The sequence below is a fragment of the Periplaneta americana genome, chromosome 15 (assembly GCF_040183065.1).
Source record: "Periplaneta americana isolate PAMFEO1 chromosome 15, P.americana_PAMFEO1_priV1, whole genome shotgun sequence".
In the NCBI taxonomy this organism is placed as follows: domain Eukaryota; kingdom Metazoa; phylum Arthropoda; class Insecta; order Blattodea; family Blattidae; genus Periplaneta; species Periplaneta americana.
In genome coordinates this window covers 392,735-410,798 of record NC_091131.1, presented here as the reverse complement: position 1 = coordinate 410,798, position 18,064 = coordinate 392,735, and the positions used below count along the sequence as shown (strand labels likewise).

The 18,064-nt window shown below is 36.4% G+C and overlaps 1 protein-coding gene across 1 annotated transcript; it reads right to left on the bottom strand.

Moving 5' to 3' along the window:
• Window positions 1–1,632: 1,632 nt before the first annotated feature.
• Window positions 1,633–16,061, bottom strand: LOC138715779 (malectin). Its single transcript, XM_069848841.1, has 4 exons — window positions 15,423–16,061; window positions 12,052–12,234; window positions 8,578–8,635; window positions 1,633–8,400 (listed from the first exon to the last, which is right to left on the bottom strand). The coding sequence occupies exons 1-4, from the start codon at window positions 15,789–15,791 to the stop codon at window positions 8,192–8,194; spliced, it is 819 nt and encodes a 272-aa protein (XP_069704942.1). The 5' UTR covers window positions 15,792–16,061; the 3' UTR covers window positions 1,633–8,191.
• Between the last annotated feature and the right edge of the window lie 2,003 nt (window positions 16,062–18,064).

The following is an 18,064-nucleotide window of genomic DNA, read 5'->3' as shown; positions in this document are numbered from 1 at the left end:
CAACATCTACAGTAAATTGCAATGATAATGAAATTAACGAATTTCTCAGTGTCCCACTTCAGATGTGTTTACAAATTCCGAGTTTTTCTCCAAACGATATCAAGAAAGCAATAGAAACAGAACTACATCCAAAGAAGTGTCCTGGCTACGACTTGATAACTGCTAAAATTCTTTTGGAACTCCCCAGAAAAGCAATTGTGTTTATTACAACTCTCTTTAATGCAATTCTTATTATCCAGCAGTGGAAAGTTTCTCAAATTATCTTGATTCCAAAACAGGGGAAACCACCAAATGAAGTGACTTCATATCGTCCAATTAGTTTGTTACCAGTACTATCTAAATTATTTGAGAAGCTTTTTTTAAAGAGATTGTCTCTAATTCTTACTGACAGCAATATTATACCTGACCATCAGTTCGGATTCTGAAGAGAACACTATAATAGAACAAATTCATAGAATCATAAATAAAATTGAAGATGCCATAGAAACAAAAATATTGTTCTGCTGTATTTTTAGATATTCAACAAACCTTCGATAAAGTCTGGCATCTTGGTCTACTTTACAAACTGAAAGTCATACTTCCACAACCCTATTATTTATTACTTCACTCGTACTTACCTTCGAGAATTTTTCAAGTTAAGTTCAGAGAACATTTCTCCTCATTGTATAATATAAATTCAGGTGTACCTCAAGGTTCAGTCTAAGGCCCTATAGTATATACAATTTATACAGTTGATTTTCCAATTCCTAATAAAGTATTGGTGGGTACTTTCGCTGATGACACTGTTATTCTTATTTCACATGAAGATCCATCAACAGCATCTGAAAACCTGCAGAATGAATTGAAAGAAACAGAAGACTGGCTAACTAAATGGAGAATACAAGCGAGTTGAAACAAATCAGTTCATGTTACTTTTGGAACCAGAACTGAAACCTGTCCTCCTGTAACACTTTACAACAAAGAATTCCTGAAGCAGACGATGTTAAATATTTAAGTATGCATTTATATCGCCAATTAACATGGCATAAACATATTGAAACTAAATGTAAAGAATTAAATTTTAAAACATCAAAAATCTATTGGTTATTGGGACATAAATCAAAACTGTCATTACAAAATAAACTTGTTTATAAAGTCATACTAAAACCAATCTGGACATACGGCATCCAACTGTGGGGAACTACTAGCAAATTAAACATTAAAATACTGCAGAGGTATCAGTCTAAAACTTTACATTCCATTGTCACTGCACCATGGTATGTCCGTAATGATGTCATTCATTGTGACCTAAACATTTGAATTGTGAAAGAAGAAATCTCTAAGTTCGGTAAAAAATACCTTTACTGGATAATAGTCAAATAATAAGAAGGCTTAAAAGGAGCAATGCTCTTGACCTTCCATTTATTTTTACTACAGCTATTTGAAACATTGTTTTTTTTTTGTTTTGGAGTGTTGTCATGGGATAACATCTCCACTCATGTTACATTCTTTTATAATACTTACTTATTGTCTATTGTAGACAGATTGTAAATGTGGCATGTGTTAAAAAATAATAAAAAAAAGTCTAGGTAATGGACAAGCACACACATTTTAGAACAATGTGATGAGATATATTATTGAAAATGCTGAATCTTGCTGCTGTTCTAATAAATTTATTTCACATTAAGCACAAACTCAGTAAGAAATAAAATAATTACACCAGATAATTTACTGAGATTACCCTGCCTACGGATTCCATGAACTGCACCACAGCTGCAGGAGAAATGCACAATGTTACCATCGACCTTCACACGAAGCCTCTGTGGTAAGGATAGGGTGGTTTTGCTTTTTACCAGATGGACGAGCTCAGAAACAAAATACATTGAACACAGAGAATGCTTACAAATTCCATCGCTACAGTCTGTAGGCGAGTACAGTTACATTTTTCCAGTTTGGATACAACAGGGTAACAATAAAACAGCATAGTACCAATATGGTAAGTTGCAATGTACAGATACGGAATTAAAATTTGGAGCAAGTCTTGGTGGGAGTCCACCTGTATGGAGCACGCCTGTCCACAAGTAGCATATATACAGGGGCTCTTGTTTACTGCACATGTGCAGTGTGTTGTACACGAAATTTATACAATAAGGGGAGCTCCAAATTTTATTTCCTTATCTGTACAAGTGCTGCATTGCAGTGTCAGGCAGTGCCATGTGACATAGCATATCATGTGTAATACAAGATGTTCCAATTATTTCTCTCCAACCATCCAAAATATATATATATATATATATATATATGATGTTCAATCGATTTTTTTGACCTACACTATATTAACTTCCTCCAACACCTTGTGTATATATTTATGTGTTTTCTGTTTTGATTTACGTATTACTTGAATGAAGCATACTAGGTATAAAATTTGGACCGTGAATTAAATTAGTTAACACTATTACTTAACACTCACTTTAATATTTAAAAAATGAATTTTGAGTTAGTAAATTTGAATTTATTAAAGAAAATCACTTGTATTTCATTTGCATCTATTTAAAAACCCAGTGAGCCCTGTTGTTGTCATTATTTTACAAAAAGGTCAATGTTTTAAAATTGTATATGACGATACAAGGTTGGGCAGTGCTTTTTACAAAATCGAGGAAAAGTCTGAAAAATGAGTAGAGTGAGTTTTTCAATTTCCGAGATTTTGTAATGCACTTCACAAACTAATGCAGTATTGTAAATCAACACAAATTTTAGCATTTGCAAACGATATCATCATCATCATCATCATCATCATCATCATCATCATCAGCAGCAGCAGCAGCAGGAATCTGGAAGCATTACAGGAGAATTTTTTAGCACTGAATAAAGCTGCAGAAGTGAGGGGGCTGGAAATGAACAGGAATAAAACTAAATACATGTTTCTGGTCTTCAAAGGGCAGCAATACCATAAAAACTTTTAATATACGAATATATTTTTGAGAGAATGAAACAGTTTAAATATCTAGGTTTAATTGTCATGGCAGAAAACAGTATGGTACCAGAAGTTCAAGCAAGATTAATAGCCGCAAATAAAAGTTATTTTGGGTTACTAGGACTCTTCAGGTCCAAAATTCTTCCAAGAAAAATGAAAGTCAAATTATATGAAACAATAATAAGACCCATGGTACTCTATGATACAGAAACTTGGACAGTGTCAAAAATGGAAAAATATTGTAGGCAACTGTCCAAAGATAGGTCTGAACACCACAAGTGATACTGACATGGCACCACTTAAGAGAAAATAATGGGGTAGGGTGGCCAGTTCCTTTCCCCCTCCATTGCATACATCGCCAACTAGCTACATATTACACTAGTCAGACTTCAGATGCAAACAACCAGTGGCATGCCATCACTGGACTAGTAGGACTAGCCTAGCCCTCTAAGTATCATCAGCTTATAAAATTTATTACATCTCATGTTTGAATTTAAAAAAGTTTCAAGACATGACAATTGAAGAATTGGACTCGTCCAGCCACGGGAACCAGTCAGCTCGCACTGGACTAGCAGATTTAAAGTTATTCCCTTGCCTACATGAACAGTAAATATGGTCGGGCATTCCCTGGTAAACAATTTCCGTGTCTCCATTCGTGTTAGAAAGAATATATTAGTACGTTTATTGTTTTTGTGCATTATTAGTTAAGTACTGAAAGTGTGCCTGTGAAGTGTTACATGGATTAAAACAATGTTGTGTGTTTTACGCTGCTTGTAAACATGGAAAGGGACTCGTTTCGAAATGCAAGTCATACCAACTGCATCGTCTGAATCATCGCCATCCAGCAGCGATACCAGTCACGACTGCCAACAGTCACAGTGTTGTGTTTTGGACCGTTTGTTAAGCATCGGTTCGGTACTTCGTTTGGAAGTTTAAATTTTCAGGAAATGCAAAATATTATAGTAAAAGGTAGACCTACTCCAGATGTTTTCATGAGTACAAAAATATAAAACTGAATACTACGAATCTTCAAAATGGCTAACTGCATGTAAATCGAAAAATAAATTATTTTGCTGGACTTGTGTTGTGTTCTTTTTGAAACCAATAGAGGAGTATTAACTAGTGCAGGTTTTTCTGATATTAGTAATTTTCACAAAGCAAAGATTCACCATCAGAAGACGCAATCACATTTATCTGCAATAACGAAATGTAAAACTTTCGGTAAAACAAGGATAGACATTCAACTAAGTGAACAATGCTGGGCAGATGTTTTGAAACACAATGCCGAAGTTGACTCTAATAGAGAAATAATGAAGTGATTAATCTACGTAACTTGCTTACTCGTGAAGCAAGAGCTTCCTTTCAGAGGTCATAACGAACTCTGTGAATCAATTAATCGGGGAAACTATATTGAGTTCTTGCACTGCTATCCAAGTATATCAAATTAGACACACACTTGCAAAGCACTACAGTTTTCAAAGGTACGTCAAGTCGAATTCAAAATGATATTATTGAAAGTATTAGTGATGTAACTCTAGACACAATAAAGAAAGAAGTACAAAATGCACCTTTTGTTACTTTAATACTGGACGAAACGACGGATATTGCAAAATTATCTCAACTTTCCACTGTCATTCATTATGTAAAAGAGGGTGAAATTCAGGAGAGGTTTTTAGGTTTTACAGATGTCAGCAATAATCGCTTTGCAGTTGCGTTAAGTGAACATGTATTTTAAATCCTTTTGAACATTCAGTGTGAGGACAAGCTCGTAGCTCAAGAATATGACGGGGCTGCGACATATTCTGGCTATTTAAATGGGTTGCAAGCATTAGCGAAAAAAAAAAGTCCCAATGTGTTTTTCGTCCACGTTATGCTGATCGGCTTAAACTAGTTCTATCACAGTCAGTGCAATTTATAAAGGAATGTAAAATATTTTTCATGACATTGAGTGGTTTTGTTCATTTTTTCTCATTCAACAAAGTGTGTAAATGCATTGAATGCATCGGAAGTCAAGAAGAGGTTTCCAACAGTGTCAGTTATGCGTTGGAATCACAACTCTAGGATTGTGAATGTGATGCATGAAAATGAGACAGAACTGATCTCATTTTTGGAGCATATTGTTGATGACCCAGACTGCTGGGATAGCAACACTTTTATTTCTGCCAGAGGATATTTAGCATCATTGAAGGATTTCACCTTTTCTTTTCTGTTGGAAATTTTCAGTCATATTTTTGCTCTCACTGATACATTATTTAATATTCTCCAGACAAAGACTCTTGATGTAAATTATTGCATAAGAAAAGTGAAAGAGATCATTTTTTCATTCAAGAATATCGAAACAATTTTGATGGTATGTATGCAACACTAGAAGAAAGTAATACGAATGAGAATGAACCTAGAAAGCGCCGTCGGGAAGGTGAATTGGACGATCCCAGAATGAGATATTTGCGTCTTTACAATGAGATAATTGACACGATAGTTAGCCAAATGGAAAACAGATTTCGTGATTTAGAAGAACTAAAGTTTATCGATTTTATTGAATCGAAAAGGTTTGAATCTTTCAAAATCAGATTTCCTAAAATTTTGTTTACATCTCTAAAATCAGGCTACAAAAATTTGTTTCATTTCGAAAATTTGCGAAGTGAGTTGGTGGCTGCTCATAGGTTGTCAGACTTTTCAGGCAGGACAGTGACTGAGACAGCAAAGTTTTTGGAAGACAACGAGTTAGGAGAAGTTTATAAATTATGCTGCCTAATAGCTACAATTCCAGTGAGCACCTTCACAGTGGAATGTACTTTTTCCTGTTTAAAACGCGTAATGAGTCATGTACGGAACGCTCAGTGCGAAGACAGGCTTTCGTGACTTTTACTGTTATCGATCAAAAAGGTTCTATTGAACAAAATTCAAAGCCAGACATTTTTACGATGACGTCATGGAAAAATTTGCCCGAAAAGGAGAAAGGAGGATTCCGTTGATGTACACATGAAGGTGATAACTGATAGGCCTAAGTCTTATTTTCGTTGTAATATGTACAGCTAACATATTTTTTATAATTCTCCTGTTTATTGTTAGTGTCATGACAGTTCCATTACTGCTGGTCCCCTCTGAAAAATGTCACCACTCGCTACTGCAAACAACTGTTCTTCCTCTGACACACATCAAGTGAGATGTGCTCCTGATAACAGATGTACACATCAGCCAGAACCTCAATCAGAGGTAGTCATAGAATATATGAACCAATAAATGAAGGGGGCATATGGCGAAGGAGGTATAATGAGTTATACCAATTGTACAAAGAACATAATATAGTCGCTACCATAAAGTCCTCAAGAATAAGATGACTAAGACTTCTGATGACAAAGACATGGGGCTAAAGAAGGCCTGAACGACCAAAATTTATTGAGATAGCTGGACTGTGTAACGGACTTGGCTCAAAATGGATGAGAAGAAAAACACAGGAAAGAAATACCTGAAGAAAATTGTTGAAGAAGCCAAAGCCCATCTCGGACTACAGTGCAAGTGGTGGTGATGATGATGATTATTATTATTATTTATATTGTTGGAACTTAAAGCTAAACCAGTTCTTGACAAAATCCATCATTACAGTAATAAATGGAGACTACATGCCAAAATAATATCTAAAGAGGTGTTACCCAACTTTATCATCATGAACATTCGTAAAAGGAACTGTCACCTGGAGTTTATAAAATAAAGTGATTTTGTTGGATCCAACAGTGTCTCGGTTAGCCAACTTAATTTTTAAATACCATCCAACAGGAAAACGAGGTCAAGGTTGCCCTATTAGAAGAATACTAGATGGACAATGAGACCAGAACAGGCCACTAGGCTTAAATCCTTGAACGTTTCATCACGACGATGATGATTATTATTATTAAAGTTACAATATATCCTATTCTAGAAACAATTGATTTTCTGCATGCCATTTAGACATCTCGAAAGAGTCCCTTAGACAACAACAGTATCTATATTTCCGAAATATAGTACAATTAAAATGGTACAAATTTTCGTCTTTTCTGAAAATTTATAATTTGAGGACTTTATGGGTTTTATAATGCAACACGCCAAATAACATACACCGTATGAAGCAGTCTTCACAAGAGAGCTGCAGTGCTTCGTGAGGATAATGATCATCAAATACAAATGATGATGTTTTCAAAGCGTACTATTTCATTTCATTACAATCCCTGGCACAATCAATAATGCTACTCTGTTTCAGAAGTCACCACATGGTAGGATTGCTTCGTTCTCGACATTCGAATGCTCTGTGTTTCGAAGTATAACATAACAACAGTGTACACAGACAAACAAAAGAATATAAAATGAGTAGCAAATAGCTGGGTCACGGGAAAGTGAAATCAAGATACAGTACAACACATAAATATTTTTCAATAGTTTCAAAAACAAGCTAACATAATAAGAATAACATTCCTATAATTTTATCTTAACAAATTATATTTTTGTATATTAAGATCGCCCTTTATAACAAGAATTGCTTTGAATGTCGGTAATTCTTGTTACACTTAAGTTAAACTGTGTCACCTTATTGTAGCACTCAGCAACGTAATAGTGGACTTTCTTGTAATTTTAAAGCTTAACAAATCAGTACATTTCCACAAAATTGCACAAAATATAAAATATTGCTTTATTAACACAATTTAACTTAAAATAAATTGTCTTTTAGTAAAGATTTAAACAAAGAAAACAATACATTTCAACTTCATACGTAACTGCCTAAAACCAATAAGTGATGTTTTAACACAAGATCCACATGACTAGTTTTACTACCACAATTCTTTATACTTCAATTTATGTAAGTACTGGAGTAATAAACATTTGTAATAAATAAAACAAGTCCTCATTCCTCAAGATATTAAGTACTCTACACTTGCACTGGACACAGACTGTGTATCTAGTGTTGTCACTCATAACATTTGATAAAATAACAAAACAACAACATCTAAAACTCTAAAATACTGTCCAATACACATACAACCTAATACGAGCGAGAACAAGTACTGTGCTGGCCAACAGATGTTAGTGCACACATGAAAAAATGTGCAATAATATGTTACCAGGAAATAAAAATGCCTTTGCTCGTAAACAGTGTTGTAAATGCATTCTCCAAGGGATAATGTTCCACTGGTATTTGGTAGAAAATGGCACTAGTGTCAATTAGGCCTCTCGTGAACAAGTGGTTCGGTGGTTCCGGCTTGCTCATCAGAGCTTGCACAGACAGAAGAGCAGTGGTATGAAGGCGCCGATCGCCACAAAAACAGGCAACATGATTGATGAGTCATCCACTGAGTAAGGGTCTGGTGTCCGTGGTCCACTTGGCCGCCGGTTCTTTGCAGACTTTTTATCTTCTATCTCTTCACGATATTCTTCGGCCTCTGGCTCACTTGGTACTGGAGGTAGTTTGGGAATATCTGTTATGAAAGAAAGCTTTATCTTTAATTCTAGATCAATGATATTCTGCAACAATGTTTCTCTTGGGAAGTGCCCTTCATGCTTTCAACTTTTAAAAAGATGCACATTTCATTAGAATTAATAAGAGAAGTCGAGTAAGTTACTCTTAATGTATTTAAAAAATATATATACTGTACCTTCGATCTTCCCTTTCATCACACAGATGGCATTAATCTTGGGATTGTCCCTGTAACCCTGAAATATTGCACAAAAGCATCGACATTAATGGCTTAATTAGTAAGAAGTGACGAGCTAACCTACAGCAGCAATAAAAAATACTGACTTTTACAGAATCGCCATACAAACAAATTTTTATTATAATATTAATGTTTTCACTTCTGAATGTCTATGGGTTACCAAAAAGAAATACCATACCGGTACCGTCCTTTAAATGTCACAAGGAAAGATAACACTCCATTCTTCATAAAATAAAAATTAAACCAAACATAGCCTAACCTAGTTGAGATTACGTTTTGTTAAGGGAAACTACCTTTCCTTGGAAATCACTGATAAATTTGATAACCACAGTCAAAATAAGATATACAGTATAAACTTTTATTAGAATGTACAATATTTAATCCTATATATAGGTCTGCTGTGTAACTGTTTACGATTTAAAACACTTATAATAATAATAAGAAGAAGCGCACAATGTGCATATAGTTAGTAACCTAATTACGATTCGCAAAATTTTGTTAATGACACTGTTCTACGTTCGCACTTCGCTGCATGGTATCTGTCACAATTGTCTCCACAGAGCTTGCATACACAATGATCATTTGGCTGGTGGTATTTTTCGACGCTACATAGTTTGAAGTGAAACCCATGGACTGCAAATAGCGTCATCACATGTCTCAGTTCGTAATTGGCCTTCTTCCATTCTGTGTTCATCATTGCGTTGGTGGCGTAGAACTCCATACATATATCTGCTCTCTTTCCTGGAGTACGTCGTCATATGCCTTTGTAGATGTCAGTAGCAGTTGATATCTCAGATCTTCGATGTAGAAAGATTCCTGGGACAATACGTAGGTAAGACGCGATGGGGTGTATTTGGATAGACATAATGCTTTCTTCAGGAATGTCGCTTTGACCCTCTCGATGTCTGCTAGATTGTTTTTCCTTAGGTGTTCCCAAATTAAATCTATTCCATATGTTATTATGGCTCGAAAAGCTTCATTGCTGTCGACAGGGATATCTTGTGTAGGTTTTTTATTCCGTTCATGGCTATCACTGCTGCTGCTGCTTTTTCCTTTACATGCAATGTGTATACATTGCCCTGCGTCTGCATGGTGATCCCTAGATATTTGAAGTGTGGGACTCTTGTCAGTGGTTCCGTTCCATACATTATGACGTCGTTGACTGCTGCTCTACCTCCTCTCCTGAACGTCATTGTGACTGTCTTCTTTTCGTTTAGGTTTAGCTCATTTTTGTTTGCCCATTCTTTAAGGTGATTGAATGCTGTCTGAAGGTCTTCTATGTCTGAGGATAGAATCACCATGTCATCCGCATAGGCATAGATTTTGACATTGTCTGCTTCAATGTCTTTGTAGACATCTGATGTTGCTATGTTGAATAGCAGCGGGCTTAGCGGATCGCCCTGTAGCACTCTATTTGTCTGTTCCAGTGGCTGAGATCTGTCGATATTGTCGTCAATTTGCACATAGTTGCTTTCCATGATGTTCCTTAATAGTCTTGTGATGTAGTTCTTTCCAGTGATGTTCTCCAGTTCATCTATAGGCATTGTTCTGTTGACGAGATCGAAAGCCTTTGTGTAGTCTATAAAGACTGCATGTAGTTTCCATTTTTGCTTATTTAGTGCTTCTTCTATGTGTTCCTGGAGGCACATCACCGCCTGAAGCGTAGACTTCCCTTTGTGAACCCGAACTGCACTTCTGGTATTGCATCTTCTGCGAGCTTGTATAGTCTTTTCGTTATTAGACTTGTCAGTATCTTAAATGGTGCGCATTCCAGGGCTATGCCCCTGTATGAATTTGGGTCACTTATATTACCTTTGCCTTTGTACAGGACTTTTAGTGTTGCACACCTCCAGTTCTCTGGAATTTTTCCTTCTTCTAGGCATTTATTGTAGATTGTTGTCCATATTTCTCTGAAATATGTTGCCGTGGTCTTTAGGTGTTCGTTAAAGATCTTGTCTAGGCCGCAGGCTTTCTTCACTTTTGCCGCGTGCATTGCTTGTTCTACTTCTCCTACGGTGAATGGTACCACGTCTGTATCTATGTGCTCCAGTTTGGGTCGGGTTTCTCTGTTCTGGAGTACGTTTCTGAAATGATTCTCCCATACAGTCATTGGTATATCCTTCGGGAAGCGTGGTTGTCTTGGTGATATAGCCTTGTACCATTGTTGCTCTGCCTCTTCTATTTGTTTGTGTTCTTCTTCCTCCTGGAAGTTTTCTTTTGTCCGTTTTATTAAGTTCTTGTATTCTCGTCTGCTGACGCTGTATCTCTGTAGGTGCTCCACTGTTTCTGTGCTGAGTGCTTTCTTTAGTGCCATCATTGTGTGTTTCCTTGCTTTGTAACACTCTTGATTGAACCAAGGTTGCGCCCTTCTGTTCTGCCGATTGCTTTTCAGAGTTGCGTCTTGGATGCACCGTTCCATAATTTGTACTGCCTCCTCTATGTTGCAATTTTGTATGGTGTCTGATATTTCTTTGGTGTCCGTTTTTTCTATTGCAGCTAGATCCAGTTCTCTCCTTATCTTCACTCTTTCTTGTTTCTTTGCTGGTGCATTGGCGACATATGTTGTGTCCACTGGTAGATGTTTCCTCGTGACTACACTTTCTAACACTTGCTGTCGCGATGCTTCTTGGTTACTAAAGACTAAGTCGATTGTGCTGCACCCGTTGAAACTGATGTATGTTTTGGCTTCTTTCTTGTTAATCAGCGTGAGCCCTTCTTCTAGGAAGCTGATTACTGCTTTTGATTTGTGGCGTTCTGCGTCGATTCTACAGTGGAAGTCTCCTGCGAGTATCACTGGTGCTTTTCGCGGTATTGAATTTAGTGCTGTTGTCAACTCGTCTATGATGTCTTCCTGTCTGTAGTCCGGCTGAAAGTATGCGCATATGATGACACACAGATTAGTTTTGACCATTAGAATATTATCTGTTTTTAACATAATGTTGAATGGCGATAGCCTGGCTCTTAGGAGCAATGTGATGCCGCCTTTCGGTCTTCCATATACCCCTTGTGTAGCGAGAGAGTTAATAGATTAGAAGTTCTCTGTATGCCATTCCTTCGTTAAAAAGGTTTCCGTTAGAATCACTGCGTCATATGGCTGGAACATATTGTCTGGCGTCATTTGTATTGCGTTTATAATTCCCTCTGCATTCCATAGTAGTGTCCTCAGAGCTCCTTTTTGTTGTTGTGCGCTATCTTTTCCTTTATCGACGTGTTTCGCTCTGGTGAATTCCATTCCGTTTAAAACACTTATGTAACTTAATACCTCAATTATAAATGTTGCACAGCTTAGAGTAGGATTTAATTTTTCCATCGAATCAACACTGTTAGAATGAGTTAGCCTGTTCTCCTGAACCACTCAATTCGGAAGTGATGCAATGAAATAAAAGTCATCATTTCTAAGGTGCATGGACCTACCTTAATAAACTCGACTCTGATCTTGCCCCCTCTGATGTCCGACTCTTCCTCATTGTAGTACAGCCTACCCTTTATAACACTGAATGGAACATATTCGTCATGGGCAATGCCATTCCCCACTCTGTCAAAGATATCCAAGTCTGGAACAATTGTGTGGTCTCCGTTCAGCACCACATCGAACACCTAAAAGCAATCACGGACAGCAGCTGATCAGTGTGTGACTTGTTATTTTCTCAGAAGAAAATAACTTTCACTGAATTTTAAATTCTTGATTCTTTATTTTAGTTATACGATTGTACATTTATAGTATTTAAAAAGCAAAACTACATTTAAATGTACGTACCTAATTTTAATTTTTCTTTTCTTACTATTCACACTAGTACCCTTTTATTTACACTAAATTTCATGAAGTTTGCTATATGAAATGTGCAAGCCACTACATACAATGAGGAACACAGTTTGATATTTAAAAAAAAATCAATAGCTCTCATATAAAAAAAACTACTGCAGGATACAAAAAAAAATTCAAAATTATATAGAGATTTATTGTTGGGTTAAGAAATAAATGAGAGCAAAAGCAGGAATAGCACTTATGGTACTCAAATTCTTGAGACACAATACACAGTGATATATTTTTGAATGAGAGAATATAAGTGAGAGTGGGACTCTCACGAGAATGTATAAGAGTGCTAGGCGTTTATACTCCAGTAGGACAAGAAAGAAAAAAAAATGACTTCTGTAATGAAGTATCTACTGTACAAAAAACTTGTAAAAAATTATGCTTATAATACTGGGAGACTTTAATGCCAGAATTGATAATGGAATATTGGGTCGACATACAGAAACTCATGGAGAACTAATTCATAAAAAAAAAAACAGACTGAGCAAGACTAATCAACTTTGTACTGTTTAACCAGTTTAAGATCATGAACACCATGTTCAGCCATAAATATACGTGGAAAGCTAGCAGCTTCGAGTCAAATACTAGACACAGGAGCTTACAGAGGACCAGGAACTGAGTCAGATAACCATCTTAGTGTCTGCCCAATTCTCATGAGACCGAGATGGAATAAACAATAAGGAACTCTAAAAAATTTGATAACAGGAATTGTATACAGTGTTACTTAAGTCCCTCTCGGGTTTTGAAGCTTGGCCAAGCAGTAGCATACCCACATTATAGAGATAAATGCATCCAATGGGTAGAAGAAACGCGGAAGTTTTTTTTTCATGATAGAAGTCGTGGCATAGTTACCCATTTCTCCACTAGAAGATAGTAGTGTGTGAACATGGTGTTTTCAGGTGAACAGAAAGCCTTTGTGTTCTGAATTTTCTAAAACCTAGTCAATTGTAACAGTGTATCATACAAATCTATCAACAGATAAGCTAAACAATAACAGCCTGGAACAAAGTTCGAGGAAACTGGCTCTTTTTTAGTAGGTTATTTTTATGATGCTATATCAACATCCGTTAATTAACATCTGAATGAAGTGAAGGTGCTGATGCCGATGAAATGAGTCCGGAGTCCAGCACCAATAGTTACCCAGCATTTGCTCATATTGGGTTGAGGGAAAACCTTGGAAAAAACCTCAACCAGGTAACTTGTCATGCATGGACTTCTATAGTTTCCTGAAGGAAAGGCCAACATTTCTAGAGCAAATTCACCCATCAAAAAAATATTATGCAGATTTTACAGTTGTTCTTCATAGAAAATTTTAAAATAGTTAAAAAGGTAATAAAAGGCAAAAAATTTTGTTATGAAATAAGTTCAGAATACAGTGACATGGATATGATGTAAGATCCAATTAACTTGAAGTATTTTTAAACAGCTAAGTTAACCTAATTAATCCAGACAAGTTAGAATATAAAAAATTGTCAACAATCACTTAAGCCAAGTAACATGCTATTTTATTACTGGTACATACTGTACTTACATAATTACTATAGCCTAGTTATTGTAAACAATGTAGCATTTGTTGCTTTAAAACTGGACCTTACTGCTCACTGACATATAAACACAAGCAAGAATGTTTAGACAAAATGTTGACTCATGTCAACTTTAATAAGTGTCCCGTTTTTTTTTTATTTCGGAAATCTGGTCACCCTACTACTATATGTATTTTATTTTACTAGGTTATTTTACGACGCTTTATCAACAGCTTAGGTTATTTAGCGTCTGAATGAGATGAAGGTGATAATGCCGGTGAAATGAGTCCGGGGTCCAGCACCCACAGTTACCCAGCATTTGCTCATATTGGGTTGAGGGAAAACTTCGGAAAAAACCTCAACCAAGTAACTTGTCCCGACTGGGAATCGAACCCGGGCCACCTGGTTTCGCGGCCAGACGTGCTAGCCGTTACTCCACTACTATATGTAATACTGACCTCTACACAGATGTATAAAGACTGAAAATTTGTAGTCATTTAATTCTACAGGAAAACTAGACCAAAGGAAGCACCATTTTTCTTTAACAGTTGCATACTGCTAACGGAATAGAGTACTAAGCACGTGCTTTTACTTTCCACAGAATAACCTAGAACTATTCACCTTTCGTACATAGTAATAAATGGACGTATCACCTCCATAATGGCATGTGCTGATGAGACATGTAATTTAAGTACGGTAGACCTATATTTAAGTTTGCTCAAGGTCCAGGTGCAAATTTCTGGATAGTGGATGGGGACGGGGGGAGGGGGGAATTCTGGACTGCACCTACAAGAAAGCATTTCTATTTCGGCTTAACAATCGTGTTTCATATTTAAATATTGACCTCTTCACTCCGTGTTGTCTGATGTGAACAATATGGTGGCATACATACATTCATTACTACATACAATAGATGAGTTGGTAGTTCTAGGTTATTCTGTGAAATGTAAGTATTGGATGCCGGAAAAACCACGTGCTTAGTGGTCTACTCTATACTACTTGTAACTCACGCAATTCTTAAAGAAAACTTGGTGCCTCCTTTGGTCTAGTTCTTCTGTTACCACCCGATTATAATGATGATAATAATAATAATAGCCTAATGAATAATATAACCATGTAGTACTAGAAAGTATGGAAAAACGAAATGCATTAAATTTTGGACATGATCTTCAACGAATTCCGAAGTCATGTCCAATATTCCATAAATTAGCTAAAGGAAGAGTTTAAATAAATAGGCTAACATCAGTTAATGCCAATGATTTTCGCCTGATGAGTCGGGGATCAGTAGCTTACATATGCACTAATTAGCTAGTGTTCATAATTAGCCTAGGTACCATAGAATTAGAATTTTAGATTTCACTCAAAAAGAAGAACTGTAATTGTTTCACCTCTGGCTACGATACAGCCTCATATTACCTTGTTATGAAGTTACAAAATAGTGATCTAACCTTCATATTTGGAGCATTGAAGTACACTTCACAAAACTTCAAAATCATAACATAATCACCATCTTCATTAATTGGGATGTCATATCCAAAAGTACTATGATGATATCTCTCTGTCTGATACAGAATATGGTCATTTGGGGGCACACGTCCTATCAAAAGTCGTTTTCCATAATCTGAAGCAGTTCCCACTTTCCCTTGCAAAGGGTCTCTCTCATATCTCACTCCTAAACTATCCGTGTGGGCTTCGCCCCCTGCATTAATAGCATATATAACATCACCTAAACCAATAACATAATCAAAGTTGAAAATAAGTAACGTTAAGAGATATAAAATAGCTCCGATATGAAGCCTCATATTCCTGACAATCATACTAAATAACGTCAAAACACACACCACTCGCTCACTGAATAGATAACGCAAAACTAGAACGTGGCATATGCAAAATCATTCGATCTCGTTTACAATTGGAACTAGACGAACGCATGCGGACCAAAATATTATTCTTCGTTACGAAAACATCACGTAAAAGTAAACACGTGTCATACGCCGGCAATGTTTAAGAATTTTGTGATTATTGAGGACTGCAAATACCAATAATAGTAATAATAAACTACTCCAATATGTACTTTCATGCCATCTCTTGGAAGTACTCACAAAACAAAATCATTGATGCAATTGATGTCTAGAAATTGGCACAATGTGGAGATTTTAACGAGCTAGAAAGATAGTCTATAAAGTGGCTGTTTCGAAGCAAATTGAAAACACGACGCTAAGTTAAGCCCGGTTCAGACGGTGCGTGTTTCTGTGATGGATTCCAAGGTGGCTACGCGGATGGGTACCCTGGATGGCTAGCTTGCTGGATTTCCGAGGTTAGCTTCCTTGTTATTTTTCGTGATGGTTTGCAGGTTGGAAACCAAAGATGATCGTATAATATCACCACCGAAACCACAGTCTACTATATACAGTCGCGAAGCTTGAGGTGATTTTTTGCAAATCTCGTGATAAAGCGCTCCAAGCGGTTAGCAACTAGAAACAATAGACTGTCCACGGTCGACTTTGGACTGTGTCGTATTTCCATCGAGTGCTAGCTCGTTGCGTGTTTCACATTGATGCTTATGAAATATTGTTATTGGTTGTAATGAAAATGTTAATGGGTAAAATACAATAATTGGAATAATAATATTTTACTAGAGACGTAGACAAATTAAGTTTGTTTTAATTAAATTTATTGATCACGTTTTATTTTCAATTCTGATGGGATTATTATTGCTTAGGCCTACTTTTTTTTTCAAAGGATATGTTTTTAATTATAGCTGTTAATTTTGTTATTTTTATTTGTTACTTTACTAGAGACGTAGAAAAAGTCTGTTACAATAAAATTTATTGATCACGTTTTATTTCCAATTCTGGTGTGATTATTATTGCTTAACCTCATCCCACTTTGTTAACTACGTAAGCCTACACTACAAGTACCGGTACACGTAAGTTACTCCATTAATTCATATTTCCATTATTATTGTTGTAAAGGGAAATGCAAATTAATATTTATTGGTTTCATAGTTAATTATCGCTATAATCTTGAATGAGTGAAGCGATTATAGTAAATTTGAGTTCGTTTTGCACAAACAAAAATAATATTAACCTATTTCTTGCAGGTATCTTCGAGTTTATGGTGGAATTTAATATACTTAATTAAAATAATAAATTAACTTTATGCATTTAATATTTCAATAATGGAAGGAAGGCGTTAATTTTTCCAAAAGAACACGACATCGAAAGTGTAACATATTTTGTCGTCTGCTAGGAGAGAGAGAGAGATCTGCGATGATTAGGCGATCCTAGTGGTGGGCAACTACTCATGTTTGCATTTTTACTACATATTGAGCTTCGCGACTGTATATAGTAGACTGTGACCGAAACCATGTCGCCATGTTCGTTGTTTTCCAACCAAACCTGTTTTTTTTTTTTCTATATTCTTTAGTTTCTAAGAAACGACAATTAAATATCGGACTTTAACTGTTTTGCACTTATGGCTTAATTACTTTATTACGACATTTACTACTGTTAATGTAGGACTTAGTTGTTTCCACTCACGGTTTAGTTTCTTTCTGACCATTAGTGTTGGCAACAGATGAAGCAGCAGATAATTTTCCAATTTGAACTGTGAAAAGCGCCAGCTCCGTGTGAACAACTACCATCACCTTAAGCAACACGGGAGCCAGCCAGTCAGCACGCAGGCTACGCATCCGCGCAGCCACCTTGGAATACATCACAGAAACACGCACCGTCTGAACCAGGCTTTAATGTAGCAATTTAGTTGTTTTCCACTCACGGTTTAGTTTCTTTTTGACCATGAGTGTTGGCAACAGATGAAGCAGCAGATGATTTTCCAATTTGAACTGTGAAAAAGAGCCAGCTCCGTGTGAACAACTACCATCACCGTGTGCAACTCGGGAGCCAGCCAGTGAGCACGCAGTCTACCCATTCGCGCAGCCACCTTAGAATCCATCACAGAAACACGCACCGTCTGAACCACGCTTTACTATTATCACAGTCTACTATATACAGTCGCGAAGCTTGAGTTTTTTTTGCAAATCTCGTGATAAAGCGTTCCAAGCGGTTAGCAACTAGAAACAATAGAC